Source organism: Dioscorea cayenensis, chromosome 5 (assembly GCF_009730915.1).
Source record: "Dioscorea cayenensis subsp. rotundata cultivar TDr96_F1 chromosome 5, TDr96_F1_v2_PseudoChromosome.rev07_lg8_w22 25.fasta, whole genome shotgun sequence".
Taxonomy (NCBI): domain Eukaryota; kingdom Viridiplantae; phylum Streptophyta; class Magnoliopsida; order Dioscoreales; family Dioscoreaceae; genus Dioscorea; species Dioscorea cayenensis.
The window spans coordinates 21,267,391-21,289,132 of record NC_052475.1 but is presented as its reverse complement, the minus strand read 5'-3'; the positions used below and the strand labels follow the sequence as shown (position 1 = coordinate 21,289,132).

The following is a 21,742-nucleotide window of genomic DNA, read 5'->3' as shown; positions in this document are numbered from 1 at the left end:
TATTTTTTTTAATAATTATAATTATTTTGAAAGATTTAATGAAACACTTAGTGAAATAAAAAACGAAAAGTTCAGTTATTAATATCACATTCCATATAAACAAAGACTTATATACAATGGGAAAAAAAATTAATTTTTTTTTTAAAATTTTTTCTTAAAATTCTTGCCAAGTAGTTATACAACTACTTTAAATATATGGATAAATAATATAAAAAGTATGTTAATTTAATAAATATTTATATGGACACTAATGCTTGGTTTAATATATATATATAAATACATTTATTTAAATTACATAATTGCATCAAAAGAAAAAACATCCTTAAAAACCTGCAATATAAATTATTATAAAGAAAATACAAAATCCTATGTTACTTGTAGTATCACATGTCTTTTAAAAATAAAATTGTTGGCAAATGAACAATAACCTAACAAATATCTATAATTTAATAAACATTGATATGATTATATGTTTAGCATATGCAAATACATTTATTTAGATTACATAATATTCAAAGAAAAAACTTTTTTAAAATCTGAAATGTTAATAATTACAACAAGAAATACGAAATTCTATGTAATTTGCACTACCGCATGTAGTTGAACAGACAATGACATAATACCACTTTCATAAATCACTTTCAAGGAAATGTTACAATGTTGTTTTTGAATTGAGATTAATGTTAGAATTATTCATCACTAATATATCAACAATAAGAACTTAGAGAAGAGTGTGAACTAAGACAAGAGAAAAGAAGAAAAAGAAGGAAGCACATACTTTGCAAAGGAATAAGAGAAAAGATGGAGAAAGCCATGCTAAAAAAGTGGACAAACTTTATAGGAGTGCCACTCATGTTGTTGGACTGTTGGAGTAGAGTGAGGTTGGTGTTTGTTTTCATGGATTCCAGTTGCTTCTCACTTGTTAATGTGAACCTTTAAACGGGAATTATAAGTTGCTGTTCTTTTGGAGGCTTCATGGTGAAAAAAAAAAACAGAAGAAAGTCATTATCAAAGCTTTCTCAATTTTTTTAATGTTTTATTTTTATTATTATTATTATTATTATTATTATTATTATTATTATTATTATTATTATTAATTTTAGAAAGTGAATAAACCATTCAGTACATACTATAAAATTTCAATTATGCTTTAGAATAGCATCGAACTCTTGACTTTCTGCATAAAAGTTAATTGCACTGCCACTTGCCTATTGAGATAGTAGTTTTCATGTTTTAATTGCAAATGTTTGTGTTTTTTTTTTTATGTGTTTATAGTTATAAGTTAACGGTTTTACAAAGACTCGAATTGAGCAAAAAATTATATTTACACTGATGTAGATTTTTATTTTATTATTTTAGATAAATGTGGATAAGTCACTAATCCTCAACCTCCAACTTATAGAGATACTTTTGTTTTGTTTACATTGCTTAAAATAATAAATTTAGATTTGATAACTGAAAATAAAAAAATCTATTAACTATTGAAACACTAAACCCTAACACTAATCCTCAAACCTTTAAACATTAAACCCTAATCTTAAACTTTATCCTTTGAACACAATACACTAATGTGTAACCCTAAACAAACACCAAACCCTAAACCCAAAATATTAACACTTTTAGAGATGCAAAAACAAATCATAACCAAAATAAATCCTTCACTCCAAATCACAAAATGTCAGAAAGTCCAAAGCCATCCCCTCATAAAACCCTCCTTCACCACAAAACCACAAACAAAGAATGAAAACTTTAATTCACAATATTGGCTGTCCCTATTTCAATAATTAAAAAAACCAAAAGAACCATCCAATCAAATCCCCACCACCACCAACAGACCCAACCCAACCCAACCAAACCCATCAACCCACCATCTTTTCTCCAATCCAAAAACCACAACAAACACAACAACAACAACAACAACAACAACAACAACAACATCATGATCTCTTCTTTCTCAACCCCAACAATGAACAACAACAACAATAACAAGCTCTCACTTCTCCTACCAACCCTTCTTCTTCTCCATCTCTCATTTCCGAAGATCTCTGCATACATTGGCGTTAATGGAGGCATTGGTGTTTGGATCAATGGCAGAGGAGGAGGTATATCAACAACAACTCCACCTCCAACTTTAAGCACTCCAACTCCATCAACTTCAACTCCATCAAACAAAGAATACACAGCACTTCAAACATGGAAAGCAGCCATAACAGAAGACCCCAATGGAGTCATATCAACATGGGTTGGCCCCAATCCCTGCTCCTACAAGGGTGTCTTCTGCTCAAACCTCCCTGGAGGTCTCTCCACCATCACAGGCATAGATCTCAACCATGCCCACCTCAAAGGCACTCTTGTCCCTGCCCTCTCCCTTCTCAGCAACCTCAACATTCTCCATCTCAACTCCAACAGCTTCACTGGCACTGTCCCTGACACCTTCCAAGATTTACAGTCTTTAACTGAGCTAGACCTCAGCAACAACCTTTTCTCTGGTCCATTCCCTACTCAAGCTCTCTACATTCCCAATCTGATCTACTTAGACCTCAGATTCAACTCATTCTCTGGTCCCATCCCTGGTGAGCTCTTTGACAAACAACTTGATGCCATTTTCCTCAACAACAACCAGTTTGAAGGTGAGATCCCCATGAATCTCTGGACTTCCCCTGCTTCAGTCATCACCTTAGCAAACAACAAGCTTTCAGGCTCCATTCCTGACAGCTTTGGCTATTCTGTGATAAAAGAAGTGCTTTTCCTCAACAACAAGCTCACAGGGTGTATTCCTGATGGACTTGGGCAATTACAAGACATTGAAGTTCTTGATTTGAGCTTTAACTCACTCACAGGCCATGTTCCAAGTTCTGTGTCTTGTCTCACTGGGATTGAAGTGTTGAACATTGGCCACAACCAGTTGTCTGGTACTGTGCCTGATTTCTGTGATTTGAGGAGCTTGATGAACTTGACAGTGGCTTTCAACTTCTTCTCAGGGTTTAGTGAGGATTGTGGAAGGAGTTTACTGAGGGTTGTGGGGTTTGATTTCTCCAGGAATTGTATTCCTGGAGGGGGCATGCAGAGGCCTCCAATGGAGTGTTTGGGGCTTCCTGGGGATGGGGGTGCCCTTAGCTGTTTGAGGTTACCTTCTACTGGTCCTGTGAGTTGTCCTGGTGTTATGGTTAGCATTGGAGTTGGAGGAGTTGGAGGAATTGGAGTCTCATTTTCCTCTTCTTCTCCATCATCATCTTCTCCTCCTTCTTCTATTCCTTGATGTTTTTCTTTCTTTTTAATTATTATTAATGTTGTTATTGTTGTTGTTGTTGTATGGTAGCTTATTTTATTTTTGGAACTGCATGTTGGTACTATCAGGCAGAGGTGGTGGAATGCATTAATGCAGATTTTATTGTGATATCTTTTATTCTTTTAATTTTCAACCAATCCAGGAATATAATATATATATATATGCAAAGTGTCATCTGTGAACATGTTTTAAAGTTTCTGTTATTTAAAGATAGTTTTATGATAAGACTTGGATTATCATCTGATAACTATTATTTATAATTAAAATAATATAAAGTGATTATTATTTATTGTGTATAACTATTATTCAATATGATTTAGCATTGTTTGGTATCATGTATATATTGATCGTAGTCATTTGATGCCAATATAACTATTATTTGATGTGGTCATTTGATGCCAATATTGGTATAACTCAGCATAAGGGCGAGAAGTCTATGTGAGAGGTTGGAAAGTCTAATTTTTTATTATTTTATTTTTACATATACAAATAATATAAATAGTGAAATTTTGTTAAAATTTTTTTTTTTTTTTTATATATATATATATGTGTGTGTGTGAGGATGTATTTTCAAAGGACATCTCTAGTCTCACAGCGATTGTTCATTTCTGTATGGTGCATAACAATATGTAATAGTATTGAAGCACAATAACTATACTATCATTTTTATAAATAACAACTGTTAAATCATGATTCAACTGTTGTCATCAAAAGTTCTTAATTTTTAAAAAACTAATTAAGAACGCATTTAGAAAACTTATATATATATATATATATATATATATGAGGACACTGTTGGATTTACATCAAATGGTTACCATCATCTCATGCGCAATACAGAATAGTATCAAACAGTAATTTTGTATAGTAAAAGCAACAGCAAATCTACATAGTTCTTTGTGTGTGTAATAACTATTAGAAGATATTCTAACTACTATCATCAAACATACTTAGAGAAAAGTAAAATTGTATACATACATAATTGATGTTTACCATAACCAAATATTATATATATATATTATACACATGTATATAATATTTGGTCATTTAACCGGAATGGGATTTATAGTGGATGTGGCATGAGTGGGAAATTACTTAATTCACAATATTTTTTTTTTAAATCATACACATTTTAATTTTATATTAAAGGTAAAAATTTCCCGATCAATCTTTTACTTTTTTAAATTTGACCTTTTAGTCCCTCTATTTTAAACTGTAATTTTTGTATTATTTAACTATTACTTTAATTTAGTGTCCCCTTAAATCTTAAATTATAACTTAAACTGTAAAAAAACGGGCTGTCATGATTTATTTAAAAGTAGTACAGGGGACTAAAAGGTTACAATTTAAAATAAGAGACTAAAAAGGTAAGTTTGAAAAAAAATAGAGAGACTATTTAGAGAATTATGCCTATATTAAAACGATATTTTAAACAATATTGAGACAATGTATAAATTTAAACTAACATATTAAATTAAATAGCTTTTTACATTAAATATTACTGAAATAAATTTTTATTCTTATTTTTCTTTGACAAAAAATTAATTGATTTGGCCAATGACCATTTAATCTATTGGCATCGAGTTCCTTCCACAAGATATTCGTCCCAATAATGAGGTGGATTCAAACTCAGCTCACTCAAATAGAGCGTACATGTGTTGTAGAGCTCAATTCCTTGTATGTACTTGTCCTTGATTTGTGGCTTGTCACATTTATATATATTAAAAAAAAATCTAATTGATTTGGATATTTTTGGTTGAACATTTTAGAATTCTATTAAATAACACTTTGGTGTTTATTGAACAAAATGCCTCAACATGAAAACCCATTCTATGTAAGTATTTAGATTGGATTAATGAAGTACTCATTTGTATGGTAAAGATAATGTTATTATAAACAGAAATAATTGGCATATTATAATAGTTTATTAGTTAATAAATGGTACAATTTAATTAGTTATTTGACACAAGATTAAAAATGTTCATGAAAATGGACCAATATTTTTAAGGGAAATTGTTCATATCATCCATTCAACTTTCTCTTTTGATAAAAAAAATCCCTAGACTATCTCTTATCTCCAAAAATCCTTTTTTTTCCATTGACATTATCTGATAGCTTATTTTTCAATATTTTTGTCATAAATTCCTTTCAACTATCTTAAATGGAATCACAAAATAGTAAAGAAGAAACTAAGATACTAAACATCAAAAACAAAAATTAAACAAAAATGTTATATTTTAAATAAAAATTTATGTAGTTATATGTAAACACACAATATTAAATAAAAAATATACTTAATAAATGGTAAGGGTAGTAACAGGGCGGGGGCAAGGGTGGGGAGGCCCCTACCTGTCCTCGTCCTCGCCTATGGCGGGGACAGGGATTCCCGATCCCCAATTCCCCGACGGGGAGAATTTGCTTCCCCCTCCCAATCCCCACGGGGATTCCGAGAAGGATTCTCTATTTGCAAATATATTATTACATTTTGAAACATGAAAGCTACTCTACATAGGTATATACATAAAAATATGATAACATCAAAACTACTCAACATAGAGCTCAACAAACATGTCAAACCAACATATGAAAACTTTTAAAAAAAAAATTCTCCAAATGGTTGTTAATATAAAGTAAAACATAAAATTTGGAATTCATACAAGTAGGTAGTACACCATTACAATCAAATACAACGACTTAACAAATGTACTTAGGCCTTTGAATGTAAATAAAACCTTTTATATCTAATTTTAATTATTATTAGTTTAAAATAAATAGTTTATGTGATTAGTCAAATTAAATTAAAATTAGAGTTTTTTACATCATTATTTAGACTTTTGAATTTTTTAATGCTGGAAAAAATTATATATATATATATATATATATAATTGGGTCGGGGATCCCCATGGGGTGGGGAGTGCATTCCCTGCCCCTGTCCCCATTTAGGAAATATGGATGGATCGGCCCCTCTCTTCGCCCCCACAGGGGAGGGATTCAGGGAATCCTCATCCTCGTTAGGCCAGGTCTCCACAGGGATTGGGGATTTTCTGTCCCATTATCACCCCTAATAAATGGGAAGCACATTTTTTTAAAAGGAATAAAATTAAATTTTTAAATAAAATAAACTGATGTAAAGACTTAAAAATAGTCAAACTGAAAAAAAAAATTAAAGAAGAAATTAATATGAAAAACTAATAGAGAATATTTAAAAAATTATAAAGACTAATAAATAATTTGGTGGCGCTTGATCGGCACTCTTTTGATTAAAATCATTTAAATGATAATTATGTACTTGATCATGATGCAACATGACATATATTGATGTGACACTACAAAAAGATGTTTGGTTAGGAATAAGTCTGTATATATATATATATATATTCAAAATATGTAATTATTTAAATAAATATATTTAATAATTATTTTTTAAAAAATAATTATAAACACTTGTTATTATTTTAAAAATACTAAAACATTTAATTTATCAATGGAAATTAAGTAAATATAAAATCAACTTGGAATATTTTTTTTGTCAACTCAATATATTTTATCTTGATTTATACAACAAGTCCAATTAAGTAACAGGGTACACGCGAGACTAGGATTGATCATCTACTGATGTGCTTATTTATTAATGCATAGATTTGGGATGTAAGCTTATTTAACTACAATGGGGATCCACCACCATCACTTTCGTTTGGTCGGATTTAAACTCGAGATATTTGAAAATATCACACTACATTTTAAAAATATTTTTTAATAAAAATAAACTTTTATATTCATTTATTTGTGTGGTTTTATAAGGAAAGTATATGTTACAATGACCATGGCATCACTTGGAAGGATTTGCTTGGGGTGAAGGGTTGAGAAGGTTATTGGAGGGTTTCGGATGTAAGGTTTGTTGAACTCTTACTTGGGGTGGAGGGTTTAGGATGTTAAGTTTGTTGAACCCTTACGTGGGGGACCTAACATACCCTTATTACATGGTGGAAATTGAAAAACCGATAATCTTTTTGTTTTTCTCTTGTTTGATGTATCTCTATTTTTTTTTTCTTGATTTCTTTAGAGGCGATAATTTCAACTTTGCGAGAAGCTAATTAGCTTGTTTTTAGCTTCATGTAATAAGTTCCACACTTTGTTCCTAAATACTTGTTTTGTTTAGTTTATAATTTAGCTATTTTATTCACTATTTTTCAATCTACAGTGGTAAATGATTTTCACATTAATGCTAGACAATATCTTGTGTTGAATCTTTTAGGTGCCGCTTGGTTCGTGATATAAAAATAGAATGGGAATGGGAAAGGGAAAGCGTGTAAAACTGTAGGAATATGAATAAGAATAAAAACTGTGTTTAGTTAGTAAAATAAAAAAATATATGACAAAATCACCTTAATGCCATTAATACAAATAAATAATTTTCATATATAATATAATGAGTAATATTCGATCTTAATTTTTTTATTTTATAAATATCATTATTCAAAATTATTATCATAATTAAATATATCTTTCATCATTATTAGCTTTAATTATTTTAGTTAACTATTTAAATTAATGATTTTTTATGTAATTAAATATCTCTCAATGGTAAAAGTGCCATTTCACTTTAATTGTAATAATTAAATGCGTAAATTAATTATTTTATTTAATTAAATATCCATTAGGGGCAAAAATATCATTTCACTTTATTTATTATAATTAAATATGTATATTAAATAATTCATATTAATTAGTATTTTTAAATTATTTTAACTAAATATTAAAATTAGTCAATTTATGTTAATTATTATTTATTTTAATGATTATAATTAGTTTTTAAAATTAATGATTTTTATTTAATTAAATCTTAGCTAAGGGTAAGTATCATTTCACCATAAATAATATTTGTTACTCTTCATTCCCCTCAATTTGGGGTAATACAATTCTTTAACTTTAAATAATATTAGGCATTTTTCCCGGCTTCGCATCGGAGATTTTAAAATTTTGTGAGGAGTTTTGAAGCAATATCATATGAAAAATAATATAATTAAACAACTCCTACCATATAAATTATTTTATACCTTGGATTTTAAAGGTCTAATGAATATTTATTACATAAATAATTATGTGTAATTAATGTTTCAATTATTAATATTATAAGTAATAAAAATAAAAACTTAAATGTTATTAAAAAAATTTAAAATTGTTTCTTAAAACGCTCTTGGAATAGATTATACATCTACTTTTATAGTATATATAGATAATTATCCACATTACTCATTCTCATTACAATAGTTGTGTAATCCAGCATAAGATCAAATATGTGTACATAATCAATCCCATTCTAATACCCCTCCTTAACTATTTTGAAATTTGGATGCATTTTTTTCATCATCTTTTATTTGGATATGTAAAAATTATTGTATTACTATTTACTACTTCTTTGGGAAAGTGGCATATCACAATTGATGACTCTACCTGATTAGTCCCCCAGTAATTCATGTTTAAAAAAAAAAATGATTATTTTTTAAATTACATTTTGCCCTCTGGCGAGCTCCTCCACCATACTTCCATCTCACAAGCCGTTGGAGCCCAATGGAATTGGATGACAATGGTGTTAAGGGAGCCCAATGGAATTGTGAAACTCAAGCTAGGTTCTCTCAGCCTCTCCCACTTGTTGAAAATGAAATTCTGTCATTTTTTGGACATTAATTAATCCAGACCCATTAGGTTTTAAAACGGTGGGAAAAATATGTATTTAATAGGTATTTGGTTGGATGCAATTGAAAATATAGTGGATTTCAAATTATAATATATTTATAAATCCTGAATTTGAAAATATAAAAGAGACAAATCTTGTATTTGGTTGGATATATTCCAAATGTTGTATTATATAATTTTGTGTTTAGTTAAAAAAAATTAAAATGTAATCACTTTATGACCACTTGACTATATATTTAATTAATCTAATATATGATTAATACATTATTGATATATACTAATAAGTATAACAATTTTTTTAATATATTTTCCCATACAAAATAGAGGACATTTATATACATATTTAAAAATAAATAATTGAAAACTTATTTATATTGCGGTGATTTTAAATTAAGTTTCTAAACTTATTTAAAATTTGTATTAAATTAAGATAAAAATAAATTCTTAACAAAATTCTCAAGTATTAAATTATATATAAGACAAAATATTTCTATTAAAAAATTTAATAATTTTAAAATTAAGTGTATACCTTCAATATTTTTTTTTTTATGGAATACAAAAATAATATGATGTTAATAATTATTAATTATTATAACTCATAATACATTGAATGAGGGATTTCATTTTACAACCGATTTGGCAGTAAAATTAAATCTTCAATCTAGTGTATTTTGAGTTACACTGGATTTTCAGAGTACTAATATTTTAAATTACATATAATTCCAAATTCATTCAAACAAACACCCCATATGTGCACCACATAAAATGCAAGGCCTGTCAGGACCAAGTCTCAATGAATATAAGAAATCAAACATCTTGCTCCTACTAAAAAATTTTGCTCCTAGAGCTACATTTGAAAGCCAAATGTTCCTCCATCCTTCCCAATAAAAATCTGACATGTCATTTCCATTATAGTAAGAGTGGATTGAAAGCACAAGGTTTTTGATGATTTAGGTTAGAGACCAGAGAGCAGAGTCCAGACTAGTTGGTTTCCACACTTGGATTAATCTTCTCTAGTCTCAAAATAGGAGAGTCAAAATGATTTTTAAAAATCTTTCTCAGGGCATTTAAATCCCAAGTATATTCCCTAATCATTTTTGAAAACAAAAAATTATTGTATTCCAAGTCAAGAAAGCAAGGTTTATAAGCAATTGGAATTTCAAAAATACCAAGGGTCTTTGAAAAAAATTTATAATATAAAGATCAACCAATTAAGTTCATCCAAAGCTATGGTTTAATGAAATCCATAGTGTTGCACACAAAGATCTGAAAGGATAGGTACATTTGGAGAGAATTTGAAGATTCCAAGTGTCAATTTTGCCATATTTGGCATCACATTATTATTATTATTATTATTATTATTATTATTATAATCATTTTATACAATAATTTAACAAATATTTTTTAAAATAAAACAATGCATTTGTAACCGATGCAAGTATTAATTAATATATTAAACTTAAGCAACACATATTTATTTAGAAAATAGTTCATAAAAGTTGCATAATAAAAAGTGCCAAGAACTCTTTAAACCTTAAGGATAACTCAGTAAAAACAAACACCCACCTGCATATTTTTTGGAATGTCCGTCATCGAGACCATTGAATCAATATCCAATCCTTTTTGTCTAGACACTTTTTTTCTCTAAACATCAACCACATCTGCCTCTCTTATGTTTTTAGTTTTACGAATGTGGTTATATGGACGTCCTTAAATAACATATTGCAATATATATAAATACGCTAATAAAACATACTTATTTAATAATTAGGCTATATAATACATAGGATCAGGAAGCTTAAAGGTGCGGTTACCCTCCGGTGAACCTAAAAGATCACTCCACTGGTCTCCTGTATTGCCGATAATTCTATACCCTTGTTCTACCAACTTCTTCCTCTCACCGGATTTGAACACGAGAGAATTAGTCTTCACATCATCCCCCCTGCAGCAACCCATGCAACCCTCAAACTAAGATTTAATACTTGAGAAATAAATAAATTAATTTAGTATCAAGTGCACTAATATATAATATATTACATTAATCATTAATTAATAATTAACAAGAATTAATATATGATAAGAAATTATATTACTTGAGCAAGAGCTTCTCCCAAGTGTGAAATCCAGCACTTTGTAGATTAGTAATGGTGGTTTCTCTTGTGGGTTCTGTTCTACCAGTCAAGAAGATGACCCTTGATCTCAAGACTTAGCAGCTTCTTGTAGAGTTTCAAGCTCTCTGGCAGCGCTGGTGCTGCACTCTGGTACACCCATTCATTAAATGCTGTTGAATTGTACGGTTCAACCCTTCACCACAACATAAATCAATAAATAAACAAACTTTCTATATTAATCTTCTTCTTTACTAATTACTCGATAATAAATAGATGCACATATATGCAACCATGTAATGGACTAATAGAGTCTGTTTCATTAGTACATAGATGAGAAAAGCACTGGTAAAACAACACAATAATGAATGATTGAGCTATAGCATGAATGTTTGTATTTTTTTTTATATTGATATATTTAATAAACAACACAAAAATTTTATTAAATTTTATTAAGATGCAATAAATTAAGAGCAATATGATAATGTATTATCTTAACAAAAAATAATTGTCTTTTAGCTGTCCTGCAATTAACTTGGTTAAATTTTTATACCATGATTTTTGGGTAATTAACATTTTATAGTACTATATATTTTTACTTTATTTGTAAAACAAATTAACAAATTAATGAAAAATTCTCCAATATCAAACAAACATTATATAAGGTTACCCGAAGCCATTGGCAGCATAGTAGGGAAGATTGGAGAGTGTAGTCTCATCAACATCAAAGATCCAAACATCTTTACCATCACCAACAAGCTCAAATGCTTCAGCAAATTTTATAGCCTCAGTGACAACTACGGCGGAGTCAGCACGGTAGTGTCCACCAAGCATGTAATGCCCAACGTAGCCTTCGCACTCATTGGGTACATGTTTCCAATCTCTAACATTGTTAGTCTCAACCCCAAACTGCCAACTCTCACAAGAGACTCCATCAGCAGAATGGAGATCAGAATCCGAAATAGGCCGGAGGAAATGTCTGTCTAATGCATTGCATGCAACAAGATATGACACAAGAAGAATATGAAGAAAATGAAACATTCTAATGTTATGATATACTTTGTACATCTATTGTTGCTTAGATGACTCTTCTTGGTATTTTCAAGAATCCTGTCCATCATGGGTTTATATAGACCTCCTTTAATGTTTTGTTAGGGTTAGGGTTAAAATTAGTGGGTCATAAGTGTTCTGTTGTAGATCAAATTTTTGGCGAGTGTAGAGCGGTTGGTCAGAAGGAGTTTTCAACTTTTTCATCACATGTGATTCGCGTACTGTGCTAGACAAATATAATGATACGTGAGGACAATTAATTCTTAGCCTTCCAAAATTTTTATTGTAATTGATATGATTGATTGATAACTATATATATGGTTTAATTACTGTATAAGTCCCTATAATTGTGTACTTTTCTGCCTTTTTAGTTCTTTTAATATTTTTAAGTAAATTAAGTCCTCATATTTAGTCAAATTGGGTCATTCTAATCCACAGTAATATTTTTGGATACAATTAAGTCTTTGCAATTTACACTTCCTCATCTACACAGCGGACTAAAATGACTTAATTCGACTAAATATAATGACTTAATTGTATTTAAAAATATTACAATGACTAAAAAAATAGAAAATACACAATTACAGGGACCTGTACAGTAATTAAACATATATATATATATAAATAAAGTTTATATTTTTTTTTGTTTTTGGAAAAATATGCATGCGGTTACACAAGAGTATAAAAGACATTTTACTATATATATATATATATATATATATATATATATATTTGAATCATCTAAGAATAAGTATAAAAAATTATAGATTTATTCATGATAGTTGATAGTATCCGAGTTTTAATGACCTTTTCCTTTATATAGCAAATACGGGAAAACATGAGTTATTTTCTAATTTTATGCCTTTTTTAAGAATTTGTGTAAATTTATTTGCAATTTACTTACAAAAGAGTACGTCTCTATGATTTATTTTTGGTATGTGAATAATAAAAAAAATAAACTAGAATGTTTACATATTTATATAATTCATTTTCTTACTGATAAAAATGAGTAAAGTTTACACCTATTAAATTTAAAAGCTAAATCCCAAGGACATTTATTTCTGAAATAGAAGGGTACATGGTTAAAAAATATATATACATGTTTAGAATATTTAAAAATTGAGGTGAATATAATTTTTCCATATTTTTAATAAAAGCTTATTCATTATATTAATTAAGTGGTTAAATTTTTATTGTTTTTAAGCATATAGTCTACATAGAATATATGAGAGACAAATTTACCTTTAATTATTTTTTACTAGTTTGAGTTCAAGAGTAAGTTACTACTAACACTCCCTTTATAAAAGAGAGAATAAAAGACTAATTAAGATAAACTTAAGAGTGATTTTTTTCTTTAGCTGATAGCCTTTTAATTATTATATTTTTTTATAAACTCTATTTCAATATCACCCAATAATCAAAGGTTAAAGTTGGATTTAATATATTTCACCACATCAACATCCTTGTGGCATAAGATAAATACTTATATCACCGGGTGATAACACATAAATTAGATGATTAATTTCTACTCTAATTATATTGTATGCGCTTGTTACATCTATCAAAAAAAAATAAAATAAAATAAAATAAAATAATAATAATAATAATAGTGAATGAAAGAGATCATAAATAATTTTAACTATGTTACTACAAAGCTTAACTACACTTTAATCTTTGTATCATATAATATTTGTTCATCATACTACAATTTTATGATTTTATGTTTTTTTTTTAAATGAGTCAATTCTAAGGTGAAAATTAGTAAATTTTTGGCTTACACTGCTCTTGACATGCGTAATACAACTCACATAAGGTTTTTTGTCATAATATTTTTTTTAAATAAATATAAGATATTATATCAAAAATATTATTATTATTTTTAAAAATAGATTGTATTTTGAGTTAAATATAAATAAATTATAAATACTCATTGACAGATTCAAACTCTTAACTTTTTATTTAAAAAATAACAAAATACCACTCATTTATTATGGTACCGAGGTGGTAATTTTTTTTTCTTTTACCTTCTTTTGACAAGAGCAACCCCTTGATCCAACCAATGATATATATATATATATATATATATATATATATGACAATACATCTTCTATGGGCATACATAAATAAAAATTTACGGATACACTGAGTCACCGACGGATCACAATCCAATAGTCGACATCGTGAACAATAATAATTATTGTTCTAAATCAGTGATTATCGCATACGTATCGTAGCAATTAATATTCATCATCGTCGACTTTTGGATCGAGTATCCAAATCATCGAGCAATTGACGTCTCATAGAGGAATGGCTCATATATATACATGAGGACCCATCATTCAGTGGGACGTCCCCAAGATTTCAAATCTAGTGACGTCCATAAGAGCTCATCTGATCGTAATCCGACGGCTCTTATCATTATCAACAAGAAAACCACGCTCTACAAACGGGCATGCGATCATAAATAAGAAAAGTGCAGTACAATGCTTTATATCAACAATCAACCATCTGGATAAATCGATCCAACTGCTTAAATTTAAAAACGTTTCAGATTTCAAAATCTAGGATTTACCTAGATGATCTTTTTCTATATATATATATATATTAAGGGGTTAAGGAAAGCATAGTTCAAAGCACCCCTATTTGGAAAAAAAATTATTATTTTGATATTTTACCTTACATATTGGTTTATATATATATATATATATATAGTATAAAAGAATTCCTTTTTTCTTTCAAAAAAATATTGTTTTGGCTTCACTATTTATTACAAATAAGTTTATATATAATAATAATTATAATTTTAGAAAAAATGGTAACAATGTATTGTTTGACCTAGTGATTTTTATAAGCTAGGATATAACATATAAATAAATGTATAAATATATAGAAAAATATTTATCATATTCTATTTTTTGACCCTTAATTTTTTTTAAGTAAGTCTTACATAAAAAAATTATTGTTTGTATCCTAAGTTTCTTTTGTTTTTTGTTTTTTAATTAGATTGACCAAACGATAATGAATATGTCGTTTAATTAATCTGAATATATATATATATATATATATATATTTGAGTTTTTTTAAATAAATCTCCAAAACCTATTTTTAATTATTTAAGTCAGTACCCTTTTACTTTTCTTTGGTTCCGCCGCTGCTCCACCTTCACCTCCATGGCTCCATCTATAGCCTTCTCTCCTTCCTTCACCTTTATCTTCATCTATGTATGGGTTTTGTTTTGGATGTTTTTTTTGTTTCATTTAATTAAAAAAAAAAGGAAGGAATATGGGTTTAGGGAGGAGAAGGAAGAAAAGGATAGAGGACTAAGATAAGGCCAGGGATATAGTTGGAGATGAAGGATAAAAAAAACAAAAATAATGCTAGACGTTTAAAAAGAATTTTAAAAATTTGTTTTTGTTTAAACTATTTTTTCACATAAACCTTTGAACATGGACCAGATATCCCAATAACCACATAATTCATTAACATTCACCTTAAGGGGTCGCTGGTCACAGACGTAGAAAGATTACTACGCTTGGCGATTGCAATCGACCATGTAATCGACTGGTAATATCACATTATCAACATGAAAACATTACTAAGAAAGTCTGTAATCCCTATTACCACCAAATTTAAGATCTATCTCTGGATCACGCAGTAATCTCATAACTTTTTTTATATTTTTACCAAATTGATTACCATGAACCAAACACTCAGACTCGGTAATAAGAGTTCTTAACCAAACACTAGTTATATCAAATTACTACAATATTCACAACCATATACATTCCCACCCATATTACCATGGTAATCTTGTTATATAAGTATATATCATTAGGGTTGTGCATCTGTCCAAAAACCACCGGATCGGTCAAGAACCCGAATCGGACCTAGCTAAACGGTTTTACTTATTATCGAGACCGGGACCGACTCAAATAACTGGGAAACCCTGACCGTCTGAAAACTGCTTTGGACCGGTCCGTCCATTCCGGCTCCTGCTTAGGACTGCTTTTGGGCCATCCGATTCTGTCCCGGTTTTTATGAATTAAAATTAAATTAATTAATATACATTGCTTATCTATATATCCTCGTGTTGTCCCTGCTTTGATCTCTTCACACGAGAGATCAAATCAATTTTTTAATAAACCCTAAAACGTAAAACCATATTTACATATTTATAAATAAAATCGGTCCGGTTCGGTTTTGGACCACTGTTCCAAAAATCGAACCGACTGACCGGGCTCTGGAACCTGCTCCAAAAACAGGACCCAGGGTTAAAATGGTCCGTCTTTGCCATTTGCTTAAACGGGTTTTTTGAACATCCCTATATATCATTACCACGAATCAAACTACTTTTAAGATTAATTATATATGATTAAAGTGAAGAATAATTTAGAATCCTCCTAACCTTACACCCAAATCCTATTTGGGGTGGGATTTGGGTGTAGAGTACTCCAACTCCACACCATCCCATCTAACTGTGTTTTTCTGAATCAGTGCAAACCCCAAATTTGAGGGTCACACTATCGCAACCCCAAATTTGAGTCACACATTATTTTTATTTTTATTATATTTTTCATTTTGTTTATGGTTTCAATGTAAAATATCTAATTAAAATAATTTTTGTTGTTAAAATTGTAATCAATTATGTGTTTAGATTTTAAACATTTTCATGCTATATTAAAAAATAACTTCATTGTTTATTGAAATAATTAAGAAATTCAAATTTTAATTTTTAAATAAATTAAATAATAAATTAAAAATATAGTTGTACAATATTCATATTTTAAGTTATATTTTTTATAAATTATTTATAAATTGTAAGTAATGTTTAATTAATTTATTGTAAAAATGATTAATTTCAAATATCTTCATTAAATAATAATAAAATAATATATAAAAAGAATATTATATTCTTTTGTGATAAAATTTGAGATTCGTGGTCGAAAGAAAATTTTACAGTAGTAAGATAAATTTCGTGATTTTGGGATAGAAATTTGGGATCAGGGGTTGGAGATGGTCTTGCGATTCCAACTCCGTACCCCCAAAATCCCTAATCCCTTTTACCCCAAATTTGGGGTAGGGTGAAAATGACCCCAAATTTGGGGTCCATCTATTTCGGACCCCAAATTTAGGTCCCACATATTTTATATTTTTTTATTCAATATTTTTTATTTTTATTATTATAACTAATAAAAACTTTAAGTTATTAATTTATATAATTAATACTTTAATTAAAGTAATATTTTAATATAATTTTAAATTTTGTGTAATTAATTATTTAATAATAAAATTCTTAATTAAATTAATTTATAATAAATTTATTAAACTAAAATAGTTAAAATATACTAAAACCAATGAAAGAGCATGCACTAGTGAATTTATAACAAAAATACATTCATAAAAATAGATAATAACGCATAAACATTCACGATAATAAACCGAGACTATTAAACAATTTTAATAAAAAGTTTTAATGTAAAAATATTTGATTAAGTAATTTTTATTTTTTTATTGTTAAAATTGTAATCAACGATGAGTTTATTAATTATTAATAAAACTAATTAATATATATATATATATATATATTATTTTCTAAATAAATTAAATCATAAATTAAAAATATTTTAAATAAATTTTATTAGTAATGTATTATTACATTGTAAATAATAATTAATTAAATCATTGTTGAAAATAGTTAATTTTCAAAGTATATTGTAGTTGAATAGTAATAATAATAGAATGAGATGTATATTAATATTTTTATTTTAGGATTAGATTTGAGACTTTCATGATCGAGATAATTTCATCAGCATATGATTCCAATTCAGGATTCGGGGTTGTCGAGATGGTAAATGAAAGAATTTTTATGAAAGTGGCCTCAAATCCACACAACCAAATTTAATCCCCAAATCTCCAAAAATTTCTGATGTAGTGCAGATCAAAATTTAAAGCATTATACCCTCCTTATCCGTAAGAAGGATTTAAGTGTCTATTGAGGGTTCGGTGGCTCGCGTGGATGAATCTCATCAATTTTTTTTTTAATAAAAAGTGATAGGATCGAGGGTTCAATAAATGATGGAGTATTAAACCATTCTTACCCATAAGGAGGATTTATTTTTTTAATAAAAAGTGATAGGATGGAGGGTTCAATAAATGATGGTGTATTAAACCATCCTTACCCATAAGGAGGATTTATTGAGTGTTTGGTGGCTCGTGTGGGTGAATCCCATCATTTTTTTTTTATTTTTTTAAATTAAAAAGTGATGCGATCCACACTTTTAAATGTTTTTTTAATTTATTTTTTAATTTTCATTTTTATCATCGCAAATAAATTATTTTTTTAAAATAATATAATAATTTATTATTATTATTATTATATTTTAATTATTTTAAATATTTATTATGTATTATAATTTTTTAAAATATTTAAAATTTTATTAAAATTTAATAGTAAGAGAGATGGTTTAATTGGTAGGAGTTTAATAGGTTAATTATGAGATTTATTTTATAATATAATTATTATAAAAATAGTTTAATAAATAAAAATTTAATAGATTGATAAGGTGATATCAACAACCAATTTTAGAATAATTTAATATTAAATATGCTTTAAATATATATATGAACGAAAATGAAGAATTTTTAAAGTAAAAAAAATCAAAAGAAATAACACGACATGATGCACACGCCAATAATGCACTAAATTTTAAAATATATAATATAGGGGGTCTAGCTTGAAGGTGCGGTCAGTGACCTACGATGTCGTATCTTCTATATTCCAGCTAATCTAGTGCCCTGCAGCCTTGTTTAAATAGTCTCCTCCTTAGACTTGCACCACTGCCAAAGCTCTTTTATCTACACCATATGATACATAGACTAATAATGCACTAAATTTTAAAATATATAATACAGTGGGTCAGGTGCGGTCACCATCAAGTGACCCAAAAGATGGCAAGATATCGCTCAATATATATTGATCTCCTATATTTCCAGCTAATATTGTACATTTGTACCCTTGCTCAATATTCTCTTCCTTGCACTGACAACATTGTCAAGCTCTTATTGTATGTTTGGTTGTCAAGGTATTGTTTGGTTATCCGTAATTTAACTTACGTGTAAGTGAATTTACAGTATAAGTAAAAATATTATATTTTAATTTACATCATTATTATTTTAGTTTTCATGAATTAAAAATATTATATTACTTATTTATTTATTTAGTATGATGTAAGTGAAAAAGATATACCACTCATATAGTGGGATGGTGAGAGATTCCTCTTATTATCTATTATAGCACCTAATTATCAATCACCCATTATTAATATTAATTTAAACTAATTAATAAATTGTATTGCTAATTATTTAAATTAAAAATATTATTTATTTTTATTAATCATTAAAAAAAAATTCTTTTTTAATTTAAATAATGAATAATATATTTTATACCCATTATTAAATTAAAAATAAATAAATTATAATACAACATCTATATTCATTCAAATAAAACATTCCACATCCAGTATTGATTTTGTTACCACATATATTAGTACTATTTAACATTGCTACATTCATTCAAATAAAAGACTCAACAGTGACTACTAGATATTCATCCAAGATATAATGCTATCCAAAATACAGCATTTAACATTCATAGTTCAACATGACATTTCTAACCAAAAAAGAAAAAGAAAAAGATAAAAAAGGAGTAACATGATACTTGTCCAAACATCAAATTAGAATACAAAATCACACTTGTCCAAACATCACATTGTCCAAACAAGCAAAGCAAATTACTACATTGTCAAAACAAACAAGAAAAAAAAAATACATCACACTTGTCCAAACAAGAAATGAAAATTACCTCATTGTTCAAACAAGAAAAGAAAATACCACATCACATTTGTCCAAACAAGAAAAGAAAATACCACATTGTTCATGTCAACATCACCCAAATTTGCTATAACATCTCAAGCTCAACGACCACCTCTTACTTGATCAAGAAAATCATCCATTCAAATGCACCGGAATGAATGAGTTTGTTCATGAACCCATTTGCTAAAGGGAGATTTTGAAGCAAATAGTCATATGCTCGTCCAAGATCATGTTCGGTATAACGATCACTCAAAGTCATGATCTCATCAAATAATTCTTTGGTAATAAATTTACTCTTATCCGCCTCTAGTGCATTTGCAATCCTACCTAATTCGGACTTAACATCTCGCATGATTTCTTCATCCGCCTTAACACGTTTTGCTCGTTTTTTACCTTCCTTAGCCTTAGAGGTAGAACTTGTTGGTACGTCATTAATAGGAGATTGAGTTTGTGCAACCTCATCAAAATCATTAAACCCTTGGGTTTGGTTGTCAAGGTCAATTATTGGAGTCGATGGTTGTTGTTCCATATGTGCACCTAAGTTTCTAGAGCTTTGAGAACATGTTCTTGCAAAAGATCTAGTTGCTTGGTCATTTCCATATACAATTGCCATCTCTTCATAGTCTTGGATTGGTTTGTTAATATAAATCTCCTCCCCAGGATGTGCCTACAAATATAACACATAAGTTTCGTAATTTAGGTCAATGCACAAATATTACATACAACTATTTACTCATAAAAATCAATTCACTACTTACTTGTATGTATGTCCGGTATTCTTCCTCCCCCATAATTATTTTTTTTCCGCATCATCCCATGACACGCCACTTAAACTTTTGATTTTCTTTATTATTAACCATATTTTCCTCACATGTCGCAAACGATTATTGACATGTGTGTCACTCACCACCAAGTTGAATCTTGCACCAACGGCCCTAGCAACGGCATTGATAGCAACACTTTTAAATCCTTTATCTAGTTTAAGCCCAAGGTTTGCTTGCTCAACTTGCGATGTCAACATAAATGAGGTCATGATGGGTGTCCATCAGAAATTAGTTGCTGCCTTCTTTCCGCTAAAATCATGGCTTTCTGGTGTCATATCTTCGAACTTCATCTGCTAAGTATCATAATTAACATTAAAGTAATTATTTCACACATAATGGTATTCAATAAATTGCAAAATACATAATATCCCCATTATTGAAAGCAAGGTTACAAAAAAAGAAGTTATATAACTAACATAAGTTTCGTTACATGATTTCATGAAAAGGAAGACAAAAATATAATTAAAAAAAAAACCTACAACATAGAACATTTTTTATATGTTACTCCACATATCATTCATGATTGCTTCTCGAATGGCTAGCCATTCTCCAGCTTCTTCTCGCACTTGAGAATGTGTTCTCACCTCTCGCACATTTGGTTCCCATTCTTTAAGGTTTGGTATGTAAATGTCTTTACCTCTTCGTAAAATATAATTATGTAGAACACAACAAGCTATGACAATATCAACTTGGGTTTCAAAAGGGAAAAATGGTCTTGATGTTAAAATTTTGAAATGATTTTTCAAAGCTCCAAAAGCTCGTTCCACTAAAGTGCGTAAAGAAGAATGTCTATAATTGAATAATTCTTTCATGTTTGATGGTGTACGTGCACTAAATTCCTTGAGATGGTATCGAACGCCACGAAATGGTGAAATAAAACCCGGCCTTGTAGAGTACCCGGC

At 28.6% G+C, this 21,742-nt stretch overlaps 1 protein-coding gene and 1 pseudogene across 1 annotated transcript; one reads left to right on the top strand and one right to left on the bottom strand.

The window, feature by feature from the left end:
• Window positions 1-1,903: 1,903 nt before the first annotated feature.
• LOC120259922 (leucine-rich repeat extensin-like protein 4) lies at window positions 1,904-3,399 on the top strand. The gene has a single exon (XM_039267380.1). It carries the CDS (start codon window positions 1,940-1,942, stop codon window positions 3,257-3,259), a length of 1,320 nt encoding a protein of 439 aa, XP_039123314.1. The 5' UTR covers window positions 1,904-1,939; the 3' UTR covers window positions 3,260-3,399.
• Window positions 3,400-10,426: 7,027 nt separating this feature from the next.
• LOC120260731 lies at window positions 10,427-12,183 on the bottom strand (annotated as a pseudogene).
• Window positions 12,184-21,742: the final 9,559 nt, after the last annotated feature.

What these genes read in the sequence shown, in the direction of transcription:
- LOC120259922 (XM_039267380.1), top strand. Translation starts at nt 1,940, where the DNA reads ATGATCTCTTCTTTCTCAACCCCAACAATGAACAACAACAACAATAAC.